Genomic DNA, 18,616 nt, shown 5'->3' with positions numbered 1-18,616 from the left:
TATGATCATAGCTGATCTGATCATGGACTCAGGTCCACTTCCCATAACCCCTTATTCCCTTATCGGTTAAGAAACTGTCTATCTCAGTCTTAAATTTATTCAATGTCCCAGCTTCCACAGCTCTGTGAGGCAGCGAATCCCACTGATTTACAACCCTCTGAGAGAAGAAATTCCTTCTCATCTCAGTTTAAAATGGGCAGCCCCTATTTTAAGATTATGCCCCCTGTTATACTTGTAAACTTTTATTTACTATGTACAGCCACCAGAGGACTCATCCCCTGGAGTCACAAGGGATCCCATAATCCCTTGGGAGCACAGGTATTTAAGGAGGCCTCACAGGTTAGAGAGGTACTCTGGAGACCTGCAATAAAAGACTAAGGTCACACTTTACTTTGAGCTCACAGTGTTCAGTCTGACTCTTTCTCCATACATAACACCCCCTCGTTCTAGTCTCCCCTATCATTGGAAACATCCTCTCTTCATCCACCTTGTCAAACCTCTTCATAATCTTATACGTTTCGATAAGACCTCTCATTCTTCTGAATTCCAATGAGTAGAGGCCCAATCTTCTCAACCTTTCCTCATAAGTCAACCTGCTCACCTCCGGAATCATCCTAGTGAACCTTCTCTGACCTGCCTCCAAAACAAGTACCTGTATATCCTTTCTTAAATATGGACACCAAAACTGTACGCAGTATTCCAGGTGTGGCCTCACCATTACCCTGTACAACTGTAGCAAGACTTCCCTGTTTTTACATAGAAACATAGAAACATAGAAAATAGGTTTGGCCTCACATTAGAACATAAGAATTAGGAACAGGAGTAGGCCATCTAGCCCCTCGAGCCTGCTCTGCCATTCAATAAGATCATGGCTGATCTGGCCGTGGACTCAGCTCCACTTACCCACCCGCTCCCCGTAACCCTTAATTCCCTTATTGGTTAAAAATCTATCTATCTGTGACTTGAATATATTCAATGAGCTAGCCTCAACTGCTTCCTTGGGCAGAGAATTCCACAGATTCACAACCCTCTGGGAGAAGAAATTCCTTCTCAACTCGGTTTTAAATTGGCTCCCCCGTATTTTGAGGCTGTGCCCCCTAGTTCTAGTCTCCCTGACCAGTGGAAACAACCTCTCCGCCTCTATCTTGTCTATCCCTTTCATTATTTTAAATGTTTCTGTAAGATCACCCCTCATCCTTCTGAACTCCAAAGAGTAAAGACCCAGTCTATTCAATCTATCATCATAAGGTAACCCCCTCATCTCCGGAATCAGCCGAGTGAATCGTCTCTGTACCCCCTCCAAAGCCAGTATATCCTTCCTTAAGTAAAGTGACCAAAACTGCACGCAGTACTCCAGGTGCGGCCTTACCAATACCCTATACAGTTGCAGCAGGACCTCCCTGCTTTTGTACTCCATCCCTCTCGCAATGAAGACCAACATTCCATTCGCCTTCCTGATTACCTGCTGCACCTGCAAACTAACTTTTTGGGATTCATGCACAAGGACCCCCAGGTCCCTCTGCACCTCAGCATGTTGTAATTTCTCCCCATTCAAATAATATTCCCTTTTACTGTTGTTTTTCCCAGGTGGATGACCTCACACTTTCCGACATTGTATTCCATCTGCCAAACCTTAGTCCATTCGCTTAACTTACCCAAATCTCTTTGCAGCCTCTCTGTGTCCTCTACACAACCCGCTTTCGCACTAATCTTTGTGTCATCTGCAAATTTTGTTACAGTACACTCTGTCCCCTCTTCCAGGTCATTTATGTATATTGGAAACAGTTGTGGTCCCAGCACCGATCCCTGTGGCACACCACTAACCACCGATTTCCAACCCGAAAAGGACCCATTTATCCCGACTCTCTGCTTTCTGTTCGCCAACCAATTCTCTATCCATGCTAATACATTTCCTCTGACTCCGCGTACCTCTATCTTCTGCAGTAACCTTTTGTGTGGCACCTTATCGAATGCCTTTTGGAAATCTAAATACACCACATCCATCGATACACCTCTATCCACCATGCTCGTTATATCCTCAAAGAATTTCAGTAAATTAGTTAAACATGATTTCCCCTTCATGAATCCATGCTGCATCTGCTTGATTGCATCATTCCTATCTAGATGTCCCGCTATTTCTTCCTTAATGATAGTTTCAAGCATTTTCTCCACTTAAGATGTTAAACTAACCGGCCTATAATTACCTGCCTTTTGTCTGCCCCCTTTTTTAAACAGAGGCGTTACATTAGCTGTTTTCCAATCCGCTGGTACCTCCCCAGTGTCCAGAGAATTTTGGTAGATTATAACGAATGCATCTGCTATAACTTCCGCCATCTCTTTTAATACCCTGGGATGCATTTCATCAGGACCAGGGGACTTGTCTACCTTGAGTCCCATTAACCTGTCCAGCACTACCCTCCTAGTGATAGTGATTTTCTCAAGGTCCTCCCTTCCCACATTCCTGTGACCAGCAATTTTTGGCATGGTTTTTGTGTCTTCCACTGTGAAGACCGAAGCAAAATAATTGTTTAAGGTCTCAGCCATTTCCACATTTCCCATTATTAAATCCCCCTTCTCATCTTCTAAGGGACCAACATTTACTTTAGTCACTCTTTTCTGTTTTATATATCTGTAAAAGCTTTTGATATCTGTTTTTTTGTTTTGTGCAAGTTTACCTTTGTAATCCAACTTTCCTTTCTTTATTGCTTTTTTAGTCGTTCTTTGCTGTTGTTTAAAATTTTCCCAATCTTCTAGTTTTCCACTAACCTTGGCCACCTAATACGCATTGAAACACAGAAACATAGAAAATAGGTGCAGGAGTAGGCCATTCGGCCCTTCGAGCCTGCACCGCCATTCAATGAGTTCATGGCTGAACATGCAACCTCAGTACCCCATTCCTGCTTTCTCGCCATACCCCTTGATCCCCCGAGTAGTAAGCACTACATCTATAGAAACCTAGAAAATAGGAGAAACATAGAAAATAGATCTTTGATTTGATACTCTCATTTATTTCCTTGGTTATCCATGGCTGGTTATCCCTTCTCTTACCACCCTTCTTTTCTTGCGCACTATGAAAGAGCTCCTTAAAAGTCCTCCACTGTTCCTCAATTGTGCCACCGTTTTGTCTGTATTTCCAGTCTGACACAACTTCCCCACCCTCAATCTGTATTACAAATTCAACCATACTGTGATCACTCATTCCGAGAGGATCTTTTACTCGGAGATCGTTTATTTTTCCTGTCTCATTACACAGGACCAGATCTAATTCTTATGTTCTTATGTTCTTATGTCACATGCTCACAACTCTCTGAGCGTGGAAGTTTCTTCTCATCTCGGTCCTAAATGGCTTACCTCTTACCCTTAGACTGTGACCCCTGGTTCTGGACTTCCCCAACATTGGGAACATTCTTCCTTTATCTAACCTGTCCAGTCCTGTCAGAATTTTATATGTTTCTATGAGATCCCCTCTCATTCTTTTAAATTCCATTTAATATAAGCCTAGTCGATCCAGTCTTTCTTCATATGTCAGTCCTGTCATCCCGGGCATCAGTCTGGTGAACCTTCGCTGCACTCCCTCAATAGCAAGAATGTCCTTCCTCAGATTAAGAGACCAAAACTGGACCTAATATTCAGCGTGTGGCCTCACCAAGGCCTTGTACAACTGTATTGAGACCTCCCTGCTCCTATACTCAAATCCTCTCGCTATGAAGGCCAACATGCCATTTGCCTTCTTCACCGCCTGCTGTACCTGTATGCCAACTTTCAATGACTGATGTACCATGACACCCAAGTCTCGTTGCACCTCTGCTTTTACTAATCTGTCACCATTCAGATAATAATGTGCCTTCCTGTTTTTACCACCAAAGTCGATAATCTCACATTTATCTACATTATACTGCATCTGCCATGTATTTGCCCATGCACCTAACCTGTCCACTTTTGCGTTTTGTTGTATAAACAAACTAGGACTGGTTGTTTTGGCGCAAAATGTGCACGGTTCCCCTGCAGAGCATTCGTGAGCTTAGTGTCATTTGCAAACTTGTTGATATTACCTTCAATTCCTTCATCTAAATCATTACTTATATTGTAAATAGCTGGGATTCCAGCACTGAACCTTGAGGTAGCCCCCTCGTCACTGTCTGCAATTCTGAAAAGGATCCATTTATTCCTACTCTTTGCTTCCTGTCTGCCAACCAGTTCTCTATCCACGTTAATACATTACCCCCAATACCATGTGGTTTAATTTTGCACACTAATCTCTTGTATGGGACCCTGTCAAAAGCCTTGTGAAAGTCTAAATACACCACATCCACTGGGTCTCCCTTGTCCACTCTACTCGTTACATCCTCAAAAAATTCTAGAAGATTTGTCAAGCATGATTTCCCTTTCATAAATCCATACTGATTTGGACCGATCCTGTCACTGCTTTCCAAATGCGCTGCGATTACATCTTTAATAATTGATTCCTACATTTCCCCCACTATTGATGTCAGGCTAACCGGTCTATAATTCCCTGTTTTCTCTCTCCCTCATTTTTTAAAAACTGGGGTTAGATTAGCTACCCTCCAATCCATAGGAATTGATCCAGAGTCTATAGAATGTTGGAAAATGATCACCAATGCATCCACTATTTCTAGAGCCACTTCCTTACGTACTCTGCGATGCAGACTAACAGGCCCTGGGGATTTATCGGCCTTCAATCCCATTAATTTTGCTGACTAATAAGGATTTCCTTCAGTTCTTCCTTCTCGCTAGACCCTCGGTCCACTAGTATTTCCGGAAGGTTATTAGTGAAGACAGAACCAAAGTATTTGTTCAATTGGTCTGCCATTTCTTTGTTCCCCATCATAAATTCACCTGATTCTGACTGTAAGAGACCTACATATGTCTTCACTAATCTTTTTCTCTTCACGTATCTGTAGAAGCTTTTACAGTCAGTTTTTATATTCCCTGCAAGCTTACTTTCATATTCTATTTTTCCCCTCCTAATTAAACCCTTTGTCCTCCTCTGCTGAATTCTAAATTTCTCCCAGTCCTCAGGTTTGCTGCTTTTTTTGGCCAATTTATGTGCCTCTTCCTTGAATTTATCACTATCCCTAATTTCCTTTGTAAGCCACTGTTGAGCCACCTTCCCCATTTTATTTTTGCTCCAGACAGGGATGTACAATTGTTGAAGTTCATCCATGTGATCTTTAAATGTCTGCCATTGCCTATCCACCGTCAACCCTTTACGTATACTCCATCCTCTTTGCAACAAACGCCAAGATTCCATTGGCCTTCCTGATCACTTGCTGTACCTGCATTCGACCCTTTTCTGTTTCATGCACCAGGACCCCCAGGTCCCACTGTACTGCAGAACTTTGCAATTTTTCTCCATTTAAATAATAACTTGCTGTTCGATTTTTTTTCTGCCAAAGTGCATAACCTCACACTTCCCAAAATTATATACCATCTGCCAAATTTTTACCCACTCACTTAGTCTGTCTATGTCCTTTTGCAGATTTTCTGTGTCCTCACACATTGCTTTTCCTCCTATCTTTGTATCATCAGCAAACCTGACTACATTCCACTCGGTCCCTTCTTCCAAGTCATTAATATAGATTGTAAATAATTGGGGTCCCAGCACTGATCCCTGCAGCACCCCACTAGTTGCTGATTGCCAATCCGAGACTGAACCATTTATCCCGACTCTCTGTTTTCTGTTAGTTAGCCAATGCTCTATCCATGCTAATATATTACCCCCAATTCCATGAATTTTTATCTTGTGCAGTAACCCTTTATGTGGTAGTTTGTCAAATGCCTTCTGGAAGTCCAAATACACTACATCCACTGGTTCCCCTTTATCCATCCTGTTCGTTACATCCTCAAAGAATTCCAGCAAATTTGTCAAACATGACTTCCCTTTCATAAATTCATGCTGACTCTGCCTGACTGAATTATGCTTTTCTAAATGTCCTGCTATTGCTTCTTTAATGATGGACTCCAACATTTTCCCAATCAGGTTGGTTGGAGATAAGGAATAATAAAGGGAAAAAGTCGCTGTTAGGTGTAGTCTTTGGCCCCCTAATAGTAGCTGCACTGTTCGACGGAGTATAAATTAAGAAATAATGGAGGCTTGTAAAAAAGGAACAGCAATAATCATGGGCGATTTTAACCTTCATATCGATTGGACAAAGCAAATTGGCCAGGGAAGCCTTGAGGAAATATAGAAACATAGAAAATAGGAGCAGTAGTCGGCCATTCGGCCCTTCGAGCCTGCACCGCCATTCAATATGATCATGGCTGATCCTCTATCTCAACACCACATTCCCGCTTTCTCACCATACCCCTTGATGCCTTTTGTGTCTAGAAATCTATCTATCTCCTTCTTAAATATATTCAGTGACTTGGCCTCCACAGCCTTCTGTGGTAGAGAATTCCACAGGTTCACCACCCTCTGAGTGAAGAAATTTCTCCTCATCTCAGTCCTAAATTTCCTAAATTTCCTACCCTGTATCCTGTATCCGATGGTGCTCGCAAGCCGGGGGCTGCACAGACATACAAGACTACATACAAGATGGCTCTACAGTAACTTGTGATGTGATCTTGTCACATGATCCTTTTATCATATACATCAGCAGTTGCAGTACCATAGGTGGAGCAGTAGTCCACAAGGGGGAACTCTATCGTACAGAGGACCTGCTCAACACCTTGCAGCAAGAGATGCAAGAGATGAGTTAATTTCTCAGCGATTCGAGTGACATGCTCACTCCCCAAAATGAAAAAGTTACACAAAGACCCTCTGCATTAACAGTCCTTGTTACCTCCTTCACCAATCTCTTAATCCTGCATTAAAGAACATCAGAGTAATTCAACCAACTTCTGCAATATAAATTACAGCATTGAGCTTGTTGTCTCTGTCCCAGGAATGAAAATTGTGGACGCAGATTAATGAGGAAATGATGCTCACAGACAACATACAAAATGATGCAAAGGCTGTTGGAGGCCTCATGTTCAGAGCGATCATCCCCAAGGAACATAGGAACAGGAGTAGGTTATTCAGCCCCTTGAACCTGTTCTGCCATTCAATGAGATTATGGCTGATATGTTATCTACTCCATTTGCCCACCTTTGGCCCATATCCCTTAATACCTTCAGTGAACAAAAAATTATCAATCGCTGATTCAAAATTTACATATGAGCTATCATCAATTGCTGTTTGCAGAAGAGAATTCCAAATGTCTACCACCCTTTGTGTGTACAAGTGTGCCCTAATTTTATTTCTGAAAGTTTTGGCTCTAATTTTTAGACTATGGTCTCTAGCCCTAGAATCCCCAACCAATGGAAATGGTTTCTTTCTATCTACCCTGTCTGTTCCCCTTCATATCCTGAAAACGTCAATCAGATTACCTCTTAACCTTCTAAATTCTAGGGAATACAACCCTAATTTGTGTAATCTCTCCTCGTAACTTAACCCTTGAAATCTGGGCATTCCTAACTTCACATTACTATGGTCTCACTTTTATCCTCAGCTAAAAGGCCATTACATCATGTCCTGCAACTTGCATCCTGCAACAACTTGCATTTATATAGCGTCTTTACTATAGTACAATGTTCCAAGGGGCTTCAGAAGAGTGCTATCAAACAATATTTAACACTCAGCAACATAAGGAAATATTAGGACAGGTGACAAAAAATGTGGTCAAAAGGTAGGTTTTAAGGAGTGTCTTAAAGGAGGAGAGACAGGCAGTGATGTTTAAGCAGGGAATTCCAGAGCTTAGGGCCTTGGCAGCAGAAACTACGGCTGCAATGATGGAGCGATTTGAAGCGGGGATGGTCAAGAGGTCAGAATTGGAGGAGCGCAGAGGACTCAGAGGGTTGTAGGGCTGAAAGAGGTTATGGAGATAGGAAGGGGTGGGGCTATGGATGGATTTAAAAACAAGGATAGGGATTTGAAAATTGATGCATTGCCGGACCGGGAGCCAATTAGATCTGCAAGCACAGTGGTGATGGGTGAAAGAGACTTGGTGAAAGATAGGATCTGGGCAACAGAGTTTTGTATAACTTATATCAGCTGGCATTCCACAGATTTGGTATCAGCAGATGAAAGATCCATAATGGGTCAGGGCATTACTAAAAGCTGTCTTGACTCCTTACATGTACAGAAAAGGTAAACATATATTCATCAACTAGATAGATTTCTCAAGTTTACGTAGGGTAGAATGTGGGAAGCCAGCCAGGAGTGCATTGGAATAGTCAAGTCTACAGGGAACAAAGGCAAGGATGAGAGTTGCAGCAGCGGATGAGCTGAGGCAAGGGCGGAGACGGGCGATGTTGGGGTGGTGGAAATACGCTGTCTTAGTTACACTGCGGATATGTGGTTAAACGCTCATTTCAGGGTCAAATAAGACACTAAGGTTCCGAACAGTGTGGTTCAGCCTTAGACAGAAGTTGGGGAGAGGGATGGAGTCAGTGGCTAGGGAATGGAATTTGTGGTGGGGACCGAAAACAATGGCTTTGATCTTCCCAATATTTAATTGGAAAAAAATTTCTGCTCATCCAGAACTTGATGTCGGACAAGCAGTCTGACAATTTAAAGACCATGGAGGGGTCAAGAGAAGTGGTGGTGAGGTAGAGCTGGGTGTCATCAGAGTACATGTTGAAAATTGTCATGTATGTATGCTTGGGGTTACTAGCCACATGACAATTTACCCCTTTAAGATATTAGTAACAGTCTTTTTACAGATTGAGACGCTCCGAGGCTTTACGCTCCTGAGTTGATCGTCTCAGTTCAACTCCAGCCTTCGGCAAGCGTTCTGAGTCTGTTATGACTGGGGGCTGGGTAGCCGATCTGATGGGAGTGGCAATGACCATGTCAGGGACTGAAAGTCCAGATTCATTGATGACAGTGGAATCCTCTGATGACTGAGGGTAGGTTGGTTGGTCACTGATTGTGTCTTCTTCAGACTGTTCCGGGTCATCCTTGTGCCACAGCATTATCTGATCAATATGTTTCCTGCATGTTTGTCCATTCTTGAGCTTGATGATAAACACTCTGTTACCCTCCTTGGCCGTAACAGTACCGGCGATCCACTTGAGACCTTGACCATAATTTAGTACATACACAGGATCATTAACAGAAATGTCGCGTGACATGGCAGCGCGTTCATGATAGCACTGCTGACTTTGATGTCTATATTGAACATGATCATTCAAATCAGGGTGGACACGAGAGAGCCTGGTCTTAAGGCCTCTCTTCATCAATAGTTCAGCAGTGGAGACCCCGGTAAGCATGTGGAGTCTTATCCTGTCACTAAGCAATATGCGTGACAAGCGAGTCTGCAGTGAACCTTGAATTACACGTTTCATACTCTGCTTGATGATTTGGACAGCACGCTCTGCTTGACCATTAGATGCAGATTTGAATGGTGCTGACCTCACATGTTTGCTACCATTGAGTTTCATGAACTCTTGAAACTCCAGACTAGTGAAGCAAGGTCCGTTGTCGCTTACAACGATGTCGGGCAGACCATGAGTGGCAAACATGACACGAAGGCTCTCAATGGTAGCTGTGGATGTAATGGATGACATGATTATACAATCTATCCACTTGGAATATGCATCCACCACAACTAAAAACATCTTTCCCAAGAGGGACCTGCAAAGTCGATGTGGATCCTGGACCATGGTTTAGATGGCCACGATCACAGACTCAGCGGCGATTCCACTGGTGCTTTACTTAGCTGCATGCAACTGTTGCAATGATGCATACATGATTCCACATCAGAGTCAATTCCAGGCCACCATACATGAGACCTGGCAATGGCTTTCATCATGACAATAATGGGATGAGTGCTATGTAGGTCATGTACAAATTTCTCTCTGCCTTTCTTTGGCATAACAACACAATTACCCCACAGTAAACATTCTGACTGAATGGATAGTTCATCTTTGCAACAGGTGTAAGGTTTGGTCTCATCACCCATTTGCTTGGGTATGGCAGACCAATCACCACGAAGGATACAATGTTTCACAACTGATAATATCGGGTCCTGGTTGGTCTTGGTCTTAACTTGTTGAGCCGTGACAGGGGTTTGTTCACTTTCAAATGCATCTATGACTAACAGTAGGTCTGCAGGTTGTGGCGTCTCCACCTCCGGTGTGGACAATGGCAGATGGCTCAGTGCATCGGCACAATTCTCGGTGCCAGGTCTATTGGCGAATGACATAATCATAGGCAGATAATGTCAGCACCCACCTCTGGATGCGGGACGATGCACTGGTATTGATATCTTTGCTTTTCGAAAACAATGAAATGAGTGGCTTGTGATCTGTTTCCAGTTCAAACTGAAGACCAAACAGGTACTGATGCATCTTTTTAACCCTATACACACAGGCTAATGCTTCTTTTTCTACCATGCTGTAGGCTCTTTTTTGCCTTTGACAAACTTTTGGAAGCATACGCAACAGGTTGTAGTTTACCCGACTCATTAGCTTGTTGGAGCACGCCACCAACTCCATATGACTAAGCATTACAGGCCAATAATAGACGCTTACACGGATCATAATGTACCAGCAGCTTGTTAGAGCAAAGCAGATTAGTAGCTTTCTCAAAAGCTCTGTCTTGAAATGCACCCCTAACCCAGTTGTCGCCTTTTCTTAGACGCATGTGCAGTGGCCCTAATAAAATGCTCAATATAGATAGGAAGTTACCGAAGTGTTTGCGTAGACCAAGGAACGAATGCAGCTCCGTCACATTTTGAGGCTTGGGTGCATTTTTGATGGCCTTGGTTTTCGAATCCATAGGCCTGATGTCGTCAGCAGCAATTTTACTCTCCAGGAATTTGACTTCTGGTGCCATGAAGATGCCCTTCGAATGTTTCAGTCTGAGTTCCACTTTGTCCAGACGATGTAGAACCTCTTCCAGGTTGTTGAGGTATTCGACGGTGTCGCGATCTGTGACGAGGATGTCATCTTGGAACATGACGGTTCTCGGGACGGACTTCAGTCAACTCTCCATGTTCCTTTGAAATATGGCTGCAGCTGAGCAAATTCTGAAAGGACACCTGTTGTATATAAACAGTCCTTTATGAGTGTTGATGCATGTAAGTTTCTTCGATGTCTCGACCAGCTCCTGTGTCATGTAGGCCGACGTCAGATCCAGTTTAGTGAACAACTTCCCCCTGGCTAGCGTTGCAAGCAGGTCATCAGCTTTCGGTAATGGGTATTGATCCTGTTTAGAAACTCGGTTGATCATAACTTTGTCGTCTCCACAAATCCTGACAGTGCCATCATTCTTCAGGAACAATAGGGTTGGCCCATTCGTTAAATTCGACCGGTGATATGACCCCTTCACGCTGGAGTCTGTTCAGTTCAATTTCAACCTTCTCTCTCATCATTTACGGAACCGCCCGAGCTTTATGATGGATGGGTCTTGCATCCAAGACCACGTGGATCTGCACCTTGACTACTGAACTGCCAATCACCGTTATGAGTTCTTCAGTGTACGTATGCAACTTGGCATTGGCTGGACTCAGCTTAGGCCTCACAGCCTTAGTATCCTACAGCTTGTCGAATGTTCTCTGGCTCATTATTGATTGACTCGCACCCGTGTCCAATTCTATCGGTACCGGTACACCGTTAAGTTTCACATTAATCATTATCCGTTGGCTCTTTGTTAGGAATGAATACAGTCCATACACTTCCTCCTCTAGTATCTCGGATTGCATATCTGGATCCGTGCTATACTGGTCATCATCCTCCACGTGGTGTGTCGCAGCATGCTTGCTCAGTTGCGGATACATGCGCTGGAGATGCCCCCATCTCAAACAGCCTTTACAAATGTACTGTTTAAACAGACACCGATGAGGCCGATGATTGCCAACACAGTGAAATCGGATTCATTTCTGTTGGCGGACTTTGAGCCGCCACAGGTTTCACATACACAGTCGAGTAGGCCCTGCCATATGCAGCTCTGCCAAATGACATTACAATCTTGTTTACAGTACTTGCTAAGTTCCAATTTTTCGATGATATCTGCTTTAAGTGTTTGTCCGTCGTCATGCATGCCTGGGAAATCGTGATGGCCTTGCTCAAGTCCAGCATATCCGGGGCCAGTAGCTTACGCAGGATCACCTTGTGATTGATGCCGATTGCAAAGAAGTCCCGCAGCATATCTCCCAACGTGTTTTCGAACTTACATGGTCCAGCTAGATGTCTTAGGTCGGCAATGAATTCCGACACATCCTGGCCCTCAGAACGAACGTGCTTGTAGAATCAATATCGTGAGATGATGATGTCCTCTTCTGGTTTGAGATGGTCATGTACCAGAGCACAAAATTCCTCATAGTCCTTGGCCGTTGGACTTGCAGGCGAGAGAAGATTCCTTATGAGTCCATAGATTTTCGGACGGCAAACCGCATGGAAGACCGCCCTGCGCCTAACTGTCAGTAGGTTCCTCCATTTAGTTGGCCATGAAGTACTGGTCCAAGTGAGCTACAAAATCTCCCTCCAGTCCTCTCCCTCCACGAATCTCTCCAGAATTCCAATTGTGCCCATTTTTGCATGCGAAGGTTCTTAAGTTACCTCGTCGCCAAATGTTATGTATGTAATAACTCGATAGACTGAATACTGTAAACTAACACAGGTACAAACTTGGCTCTGCTTTATTCGGGCCCAAAATTATCACATTACATGGTGGCTTGCCTTTTATACCTGGGCTGCACACACGTGCATACAGTCCAATGACCTCCGACAGTCGCGCCACCCGGTGGCTAGTAACCCCAAGCATACATACATGACAAAAATGAAGGTGTGTTTTTGGATGATGTTGCGGGGCAACATGTAGATGAGAAATAGGAGGGGTCCAAGGATAGATCCTTTGGGGACAACAGAGGTAACGATGCGGGAGCAGGAATAGAAGCCATTGCAGATGATTCACGAAACCTATGGAACTAAATCAGTTTTAGATGACATTTGTAACAACCATTTGAATCCTTTGATTGCTGCCTTGAAATTCCTTTAGAGGTGTGCATTATCCTTTCTATATATGTCGGCAACTCTGTGAACATTATATTATGTTGTTTTAGGAAGGCCCTATGGTTCCAGGTATTGCACCTGCAGAAGCCAGCACCAGATTACAGATCCTTCAGGTAAAATTTAAAGATAGTAACTGTGTATGAATTAACTGTTAAGGCCAATTAAGCATCAGAAAAACTCATAATCCAATTTTTTTTAATTGTTCTGTCTTTAGTTCTTGCAAATCTGTTATTTTGCTATATTTTTCCTTCAGTTAGGAACAGTTTCCCTTTATTTCTTGTGCAGTGATGCCAACTTTTTGCCTGAAGATTGGAAGCCATTCTTACTTTCTGTAGACTTATAAACGACACTTCTTTCCCACTTATATATCCGAAGAATTTCTTGTTACAGGGACCAGGGTTCATGGGATTAGAATTTCATTCAACACATATCTCCTCCTTTTGTCCTTTGCTCCCATTCTAATTAATTTCCACATTGAACTGCATCTAGTGGCCTGATTATCTAGGAGATCCAATGTAATAGGACAATTTCTCCTTATTCCTACTTTGGCATCATCTTCAAATTTAGAGGTGTTACTTTTGATAACCTTCATCCAAGTCATTTTATACATACAATAATTGATAGATAAAAGTAAACTGCCCTTTTCCAACTTCCAGCTTGCAAAGTTCCCATTTTGGCTCCCTTTTAGCTTCTTGTTTTTAAGCCAATACTTCACTCCTCCCATTCTATGACGGAAGGGTAATTTTAAGAGTACACCCTGTGAGTGAGGAGGCTCATTCACAGCAGCGCATGTCATAAATTTGGCATGTTGTCCACAATTTTCCAACCATTAATTAATGTATCTCCACTGCCACCAGTAGCAGTGGAGATACATATTTTGCTTTAGCATTTATGCTGGCAGTGTGGACTTGTAAAATTTCTCCAAAATGTTACCATAATTGAATTGTGGAACCTTATCAAAAGGTTCCTGAAACTCCAGGAGCATCTGGAGTTTCATCTCCTGCACTACCAGTGGGATTTTGCATGCAGCAGGTGGATTATCAGAAAATCATATCTGCGATTTTCCATCAATTCAAATTAGCGCACTGCACCGATTTTCTAATCAGCCATCTATGACACACGAGACCCCAACAGTGGCGTTGGGTCTCGGAAAATTTAGCCCATAATGTCAATTGTGGTTACAGCATGAAATATTCTTAAAAGAGCAGTATATTCCATAGTTTTCTCCACTGGGTGAAGGGCTGATTCCAGTTTTATACGATTAATTAGATGGAAAGAATGAAGAAAACCATAGCTAAAGAGTGGTGTCACATTTTATGAATATATTTTCAAACTAACTGCTACTGGCTAACTCCATTTTACTGCCAACTGATCTTACGTGCAAAGATATGTTTGTATGCTCAATCAGCTGACGATGGCACCCACCAACAATTTAGAGTGGCATGTGAGAAATGCAGCATTAAAAAATTGCATACAGGTGGAAGGATTGGAATGTATAATCTGTACATAATACCAAAAATCAAAATCACTACCAGTGGTCCTCATATCTAAGCTGTAATTTGTTTCAGAGTTGGTTTGATGAGTTATGGAGGAAGTTTGTGACATATTCTTCAGGAGAACGTTTATTTGGATTGCCAGTTCAAGATTATGAAATGCTGCAGAAAAATAAGTAAGTTGCATTTTGCACAGGAAAGCACTGAGTTAAGTTATTTGTGGGGCTGACTGGTAATTCTATTGCTGTTGGGGATGTGCTGAACCCATACATATAGGGATCCTCTCATGTCAGTTATGTACAGGGCTTTCGAGAAAGAGCAAGAGTGGGGAAGAGTGAAGAACGAAAGGTTTGCATTTATATTGGGATTAAGAAGTGTTGATGTTCAGAGGGACCTGGGTGTCCTTGTACATGAATCACTGAAAGTTAGCATGCAGGTACAGCAAGCAATTAAGAAAGCAAATGGTATGTTTGCCTTTATTACAAGAGGATTTGAGTGTAAGAGTGAAGACGTCTTACTGCAATTATATCATAGGTGGTCCCTCGAACGAGGATGACTTGCTTCTACAAGAGTTCACAGATGTTTCAATGAAGGACCCGATGTTCCAGTCTTGAACTCCAGTTGAGGAGGTGGAAGATGCCTGCGCGTGGATATTTTTAACATGTGGTGACTGTTGCACATCAGCCACCACACGGGCTCGACAGAGCTAAGCCTTTATCTAGTGGCAAGGGTTGAACCACGATGACTGGAGACTTGCTCTGCTGCACACATCGCTGTATAGGCAGGCTCGTGCTGCCCCCGGGCCCTCGGCTCTTCTGGGCCCCGTACCCTCATTCGTCGCACCTCCGTCACGCTCTCTCGCCGCTCCTCCGCCACAAACAGTCGCTACACCTCCGCCACGATCCCTCACTGCTGCTCCGCCACAAAAACACTCGCCACACTTCTGCCACGATCTCCCACCGCACCTCCGCACCAAACATTCACCGAACCTCCGTCACGATCACCCACCGCATCTCAGCCACAATCCCTCATCACTTCTCCGCCTTGATCACTCGTTGCAAGTCTGCCACGACTTTTCATGCTCCTCTACTTTACCAGGGCCCAACTGATACTCCTGCCCACGCTCCAAACGGCGACCTGGATCCTGATGACATCACTCAGTCACCCACCTCGAAGCCGTCGCAAACTTGGAGCGGCTCACGCTGGAAGCTGCAGATGTATGCTCCAGTTCTATTTATAGCCCCAACCTGCGGTGGTGTTCTCATTATCTAGGGCCATGATGAGACCACACCTGGAGCATTGTGTACAGTTTTTGTTTCCTTACCTAAGGGAGGATGATACTTGCCACTGAGGGAGTGCAATGAAGGTACACCAGACTAATTCCTGGAATGGGGGGATTGAGTAGACTAGGCCAATATATTCTCTAGAATTTATGAGAAGTGATCTCATTGAAACGTGTAAAATTGACAGGGTAGATGCAGGGAGGCTGAGGAGTCTAGAACCAGTGGGTCACAGTCTCAGAATAAGAGGTCGGCCATTTAGGACTGAGATGAGGAGAAACTTCTTCACTCAGAGGGTGGTGAATCTCTGGAATTCTCTACCCCAAAGGGCTGTGGAGGCTCAGTCTTTCAGTACAGTCAAGACAGAGAAATCAGTGGTTCATTTTCAGGTTGGAAAACTGTTAACTAGGGGGGTGCCACAGAGATCAGTGTTTACAACTATTTACAATCTATATTAATGACTTGGATGAAGATACCGAGTGTAATGCAGCCACATTTGCTGATGATACAAAGATAGGTGGGAAAGCAAATTGTGAGGAGGACGCAAAGAATCTGCAAAGGGATATAGATAGGCTAAGTGAGTGGGCAAACATTTGGCAGATGAAGTATAATGTGGGAAAATGTGAGGTTATCCACTCTGGTAGGAAAAATAAAAAAGCAAATTATTATTTAAATGGGGAGAGATTACAAAATGCTGAGGTACAAAGGGATCTGGGGATCCTTGTACATGAAACACACAAAGTTAGCATGCAGGGGGGATGGAGTATAAAATTAGGGAAGTCCTGCTACAACTGTAAGGTGCATTGGAGTACTGTGTACAGTTTTGGTCTCCTTATTTAAGGAGGGATACACTTGCATTGGAGGCAGTTCATTGAAGGTTCACAAGGTTGATATCTGAGATGAGGGGGTTGTCTTATGAAGAAAGGTTGAGCAGGTTGGGCCTATACTCATTGGAGTTTAGAAGAATGAGAGGGAATCTTATTGAAACATATAAGATTCTGAGGGGGCTTGACATGGTCGATGCAGAAAGGATGTTTCCCCTCATGGTGGAATTTAGAACTAGGGGGCATAGTTTCAGAATAAGGGGTCGCCCATTTAAAATGGAAACGAGGAGGAATTTCTTCTCTCAGAAGGTCGTGAATCTTTAGAATTCTCTACCCCAGAGAGCTGTGGAGGCTGGGTCATTAAATATATTTAAGGTGGAAATAGACACATTTTTGATTTATAAGGGAGCCAAGGGATTATGGGGAGTGGGCAGGGAAGTGGAGTTGAGGCCAAGATCAGATCAGCCATGATCTTATTGAATGGCGGAGTAGGCTCGAGAGGCCAAATGGCCTACTCCTGCTCCCAATCCTTATGTTCTTATATAGCGCCTTTCACAAACCTCAGGACGTCCTAAAGCGCTTTACAGCCTGTGAAATACTTTTGAAGTGTAGTCACTGTAATAATGTAGGAAATGCATCAGCCAATTTGTGCACAGCAAGCTCCCACAATCAGCAACTTGATAACCTGAGTCAGAAGGTTGTGGGTTCAAATCCCACTCCAGGGACATGAGCACATAAATCTAGGCATACACTCCAGTGCAGTGCTGGGGGAGTCCTGCACTGTTGGAGGTGACATCTTTCGAATGAGATGTTAAACCGAGGCCCTCTCTCAAGGGGACATAAAAGATGGCACTATTTCGAAAAGGAACAGGAAAGATTTTCCCAGTGTTCTGACCAATATTTATTCCTCAATCAATGTAACAAACCAGATTATTTGGTCATTATCACATTGCTGTTTGTGGAAGTTTGTTGTGTGCAAATTGGCTGTCACATCTCACACATTACAACAGTGACATCACTCCTAAATACTTCATTGGCTTTAAGAAGTCCGATGGTCTGTTTTAGTGATGTTGGTTGAGGGATATTTATAAGCCACGTCACCAGGGACAATTCTTCTGCTCTTCAAAATAGTGCCATGGGATCTTTTACATCCACCTAAGAGAACAAACGGAGTTTACATAGGATTACATAGGATATATGGCACAGAAACAGGCCATTCGGTCCAACCAATCCATGCCGGTGTTTATGCTCCACGCAATCCTCCTCCCATCTTTTCTCATCTAAATCTATCAGCATAACCCTCTATTCACTTCTCCCTAATATGCTTATCTAGTTTCCCTTTAAATGCATCAATACTATTCGCTTCAACCACTCCCTTTGGTAGCGGTTTAATGTCTCATCTAAAAGACAATGCGCTAGATTTTCCATTATTTTGGCACGCATAGCACCCACTTAACGTCCATTTTAACGCTGAAATGAGGTGTAATGCCCAGATATCACCCATTTAGACACTTATCGCCGAGCGTTACTTTCGCCATGTACGTAATGCCGGGAAAAAATAATACCGCCAGCCCACTTTTTTGGGGCGTAACCATCAGAATGGGCGAAAGCAATGGCCATAATATCGGCCAGTGTTACTTTCGGCATGTAATTAATGGCGAGATTTAATAATACCGACCGCCCACTGTTTTTTGTCGTAAAGATCACATTTGTCGAAACTAACGCCCAGTATGTCGCTCATCCTTACTTTCGGCACCTTGCACACATCTCGCCGACAATATTGCTTGCTGAAAAAACTGCTGGGAAAAAGTTGAACTAACCGGAACTCCTTACAGTGGTATGGACGTCATGTTCTAAATCGCAGGTCGCATCATTTAAAAGGCTGCTCTGCCTCAACCTCGTGGGAGTTCAGATGTACTCTGGAGGTGTTTGGAGGTAATGTGGACATCTGAACAAACATCTTTTCATACTGTGGATTGTCAAGTATGTACATGCTGTTTGT

The 18,616-nt window shown here is 43.4% G+C and overlaps 1 protein-coding gene across 2 annotated transcripts in view; it reads left to right on the top strand.

Moving 5' to 3' along the window:
• The window catches only part of LOC139267485 (dynein axonemal heavy chain 8-like), a 2,569,686-nt gene that overhangs the window by 1,466,923 nt on the left and 1,084,147 nt on the right, over window positions 1–18,616 (top strand). For both annotated transcript variants that reach the window (XM_070885867.1, XM_070885866.1), the window contains 2 exons: window positions 13,068–13,130; window positions 14,586–14,686. In XM_070885867.1, the coding sequence (XP_070741968.1) occupies window positions 13,068–13,130; window positions 14,586–14,686 (164 nt within the window). The remainder of the gene's footprint in view (window positions 1–13,067; window positions 13,131–14,585; window positions 14,687–18,616) is intronic.

This window comes from Pristiophorus japonicus, chromosome 7 (assembly GCF_044704955.1).
Source record: "Pristiophorus japonicus isolate sPriJap1 chromosome 7, sPriJap1.hap1, whole genome shotgun sequence".
NCBI lineage: Eukaryota > Metazoa > Chordata > Chondrichthyes > Pristiophoridae > Pristiophorus > Pristiophorus japonicus.
The sequence above is the reverse complement of the archived record's forward strand: the minus strand, read 5'-3'. Positions and strand labels throughout refer to the sequence as shown.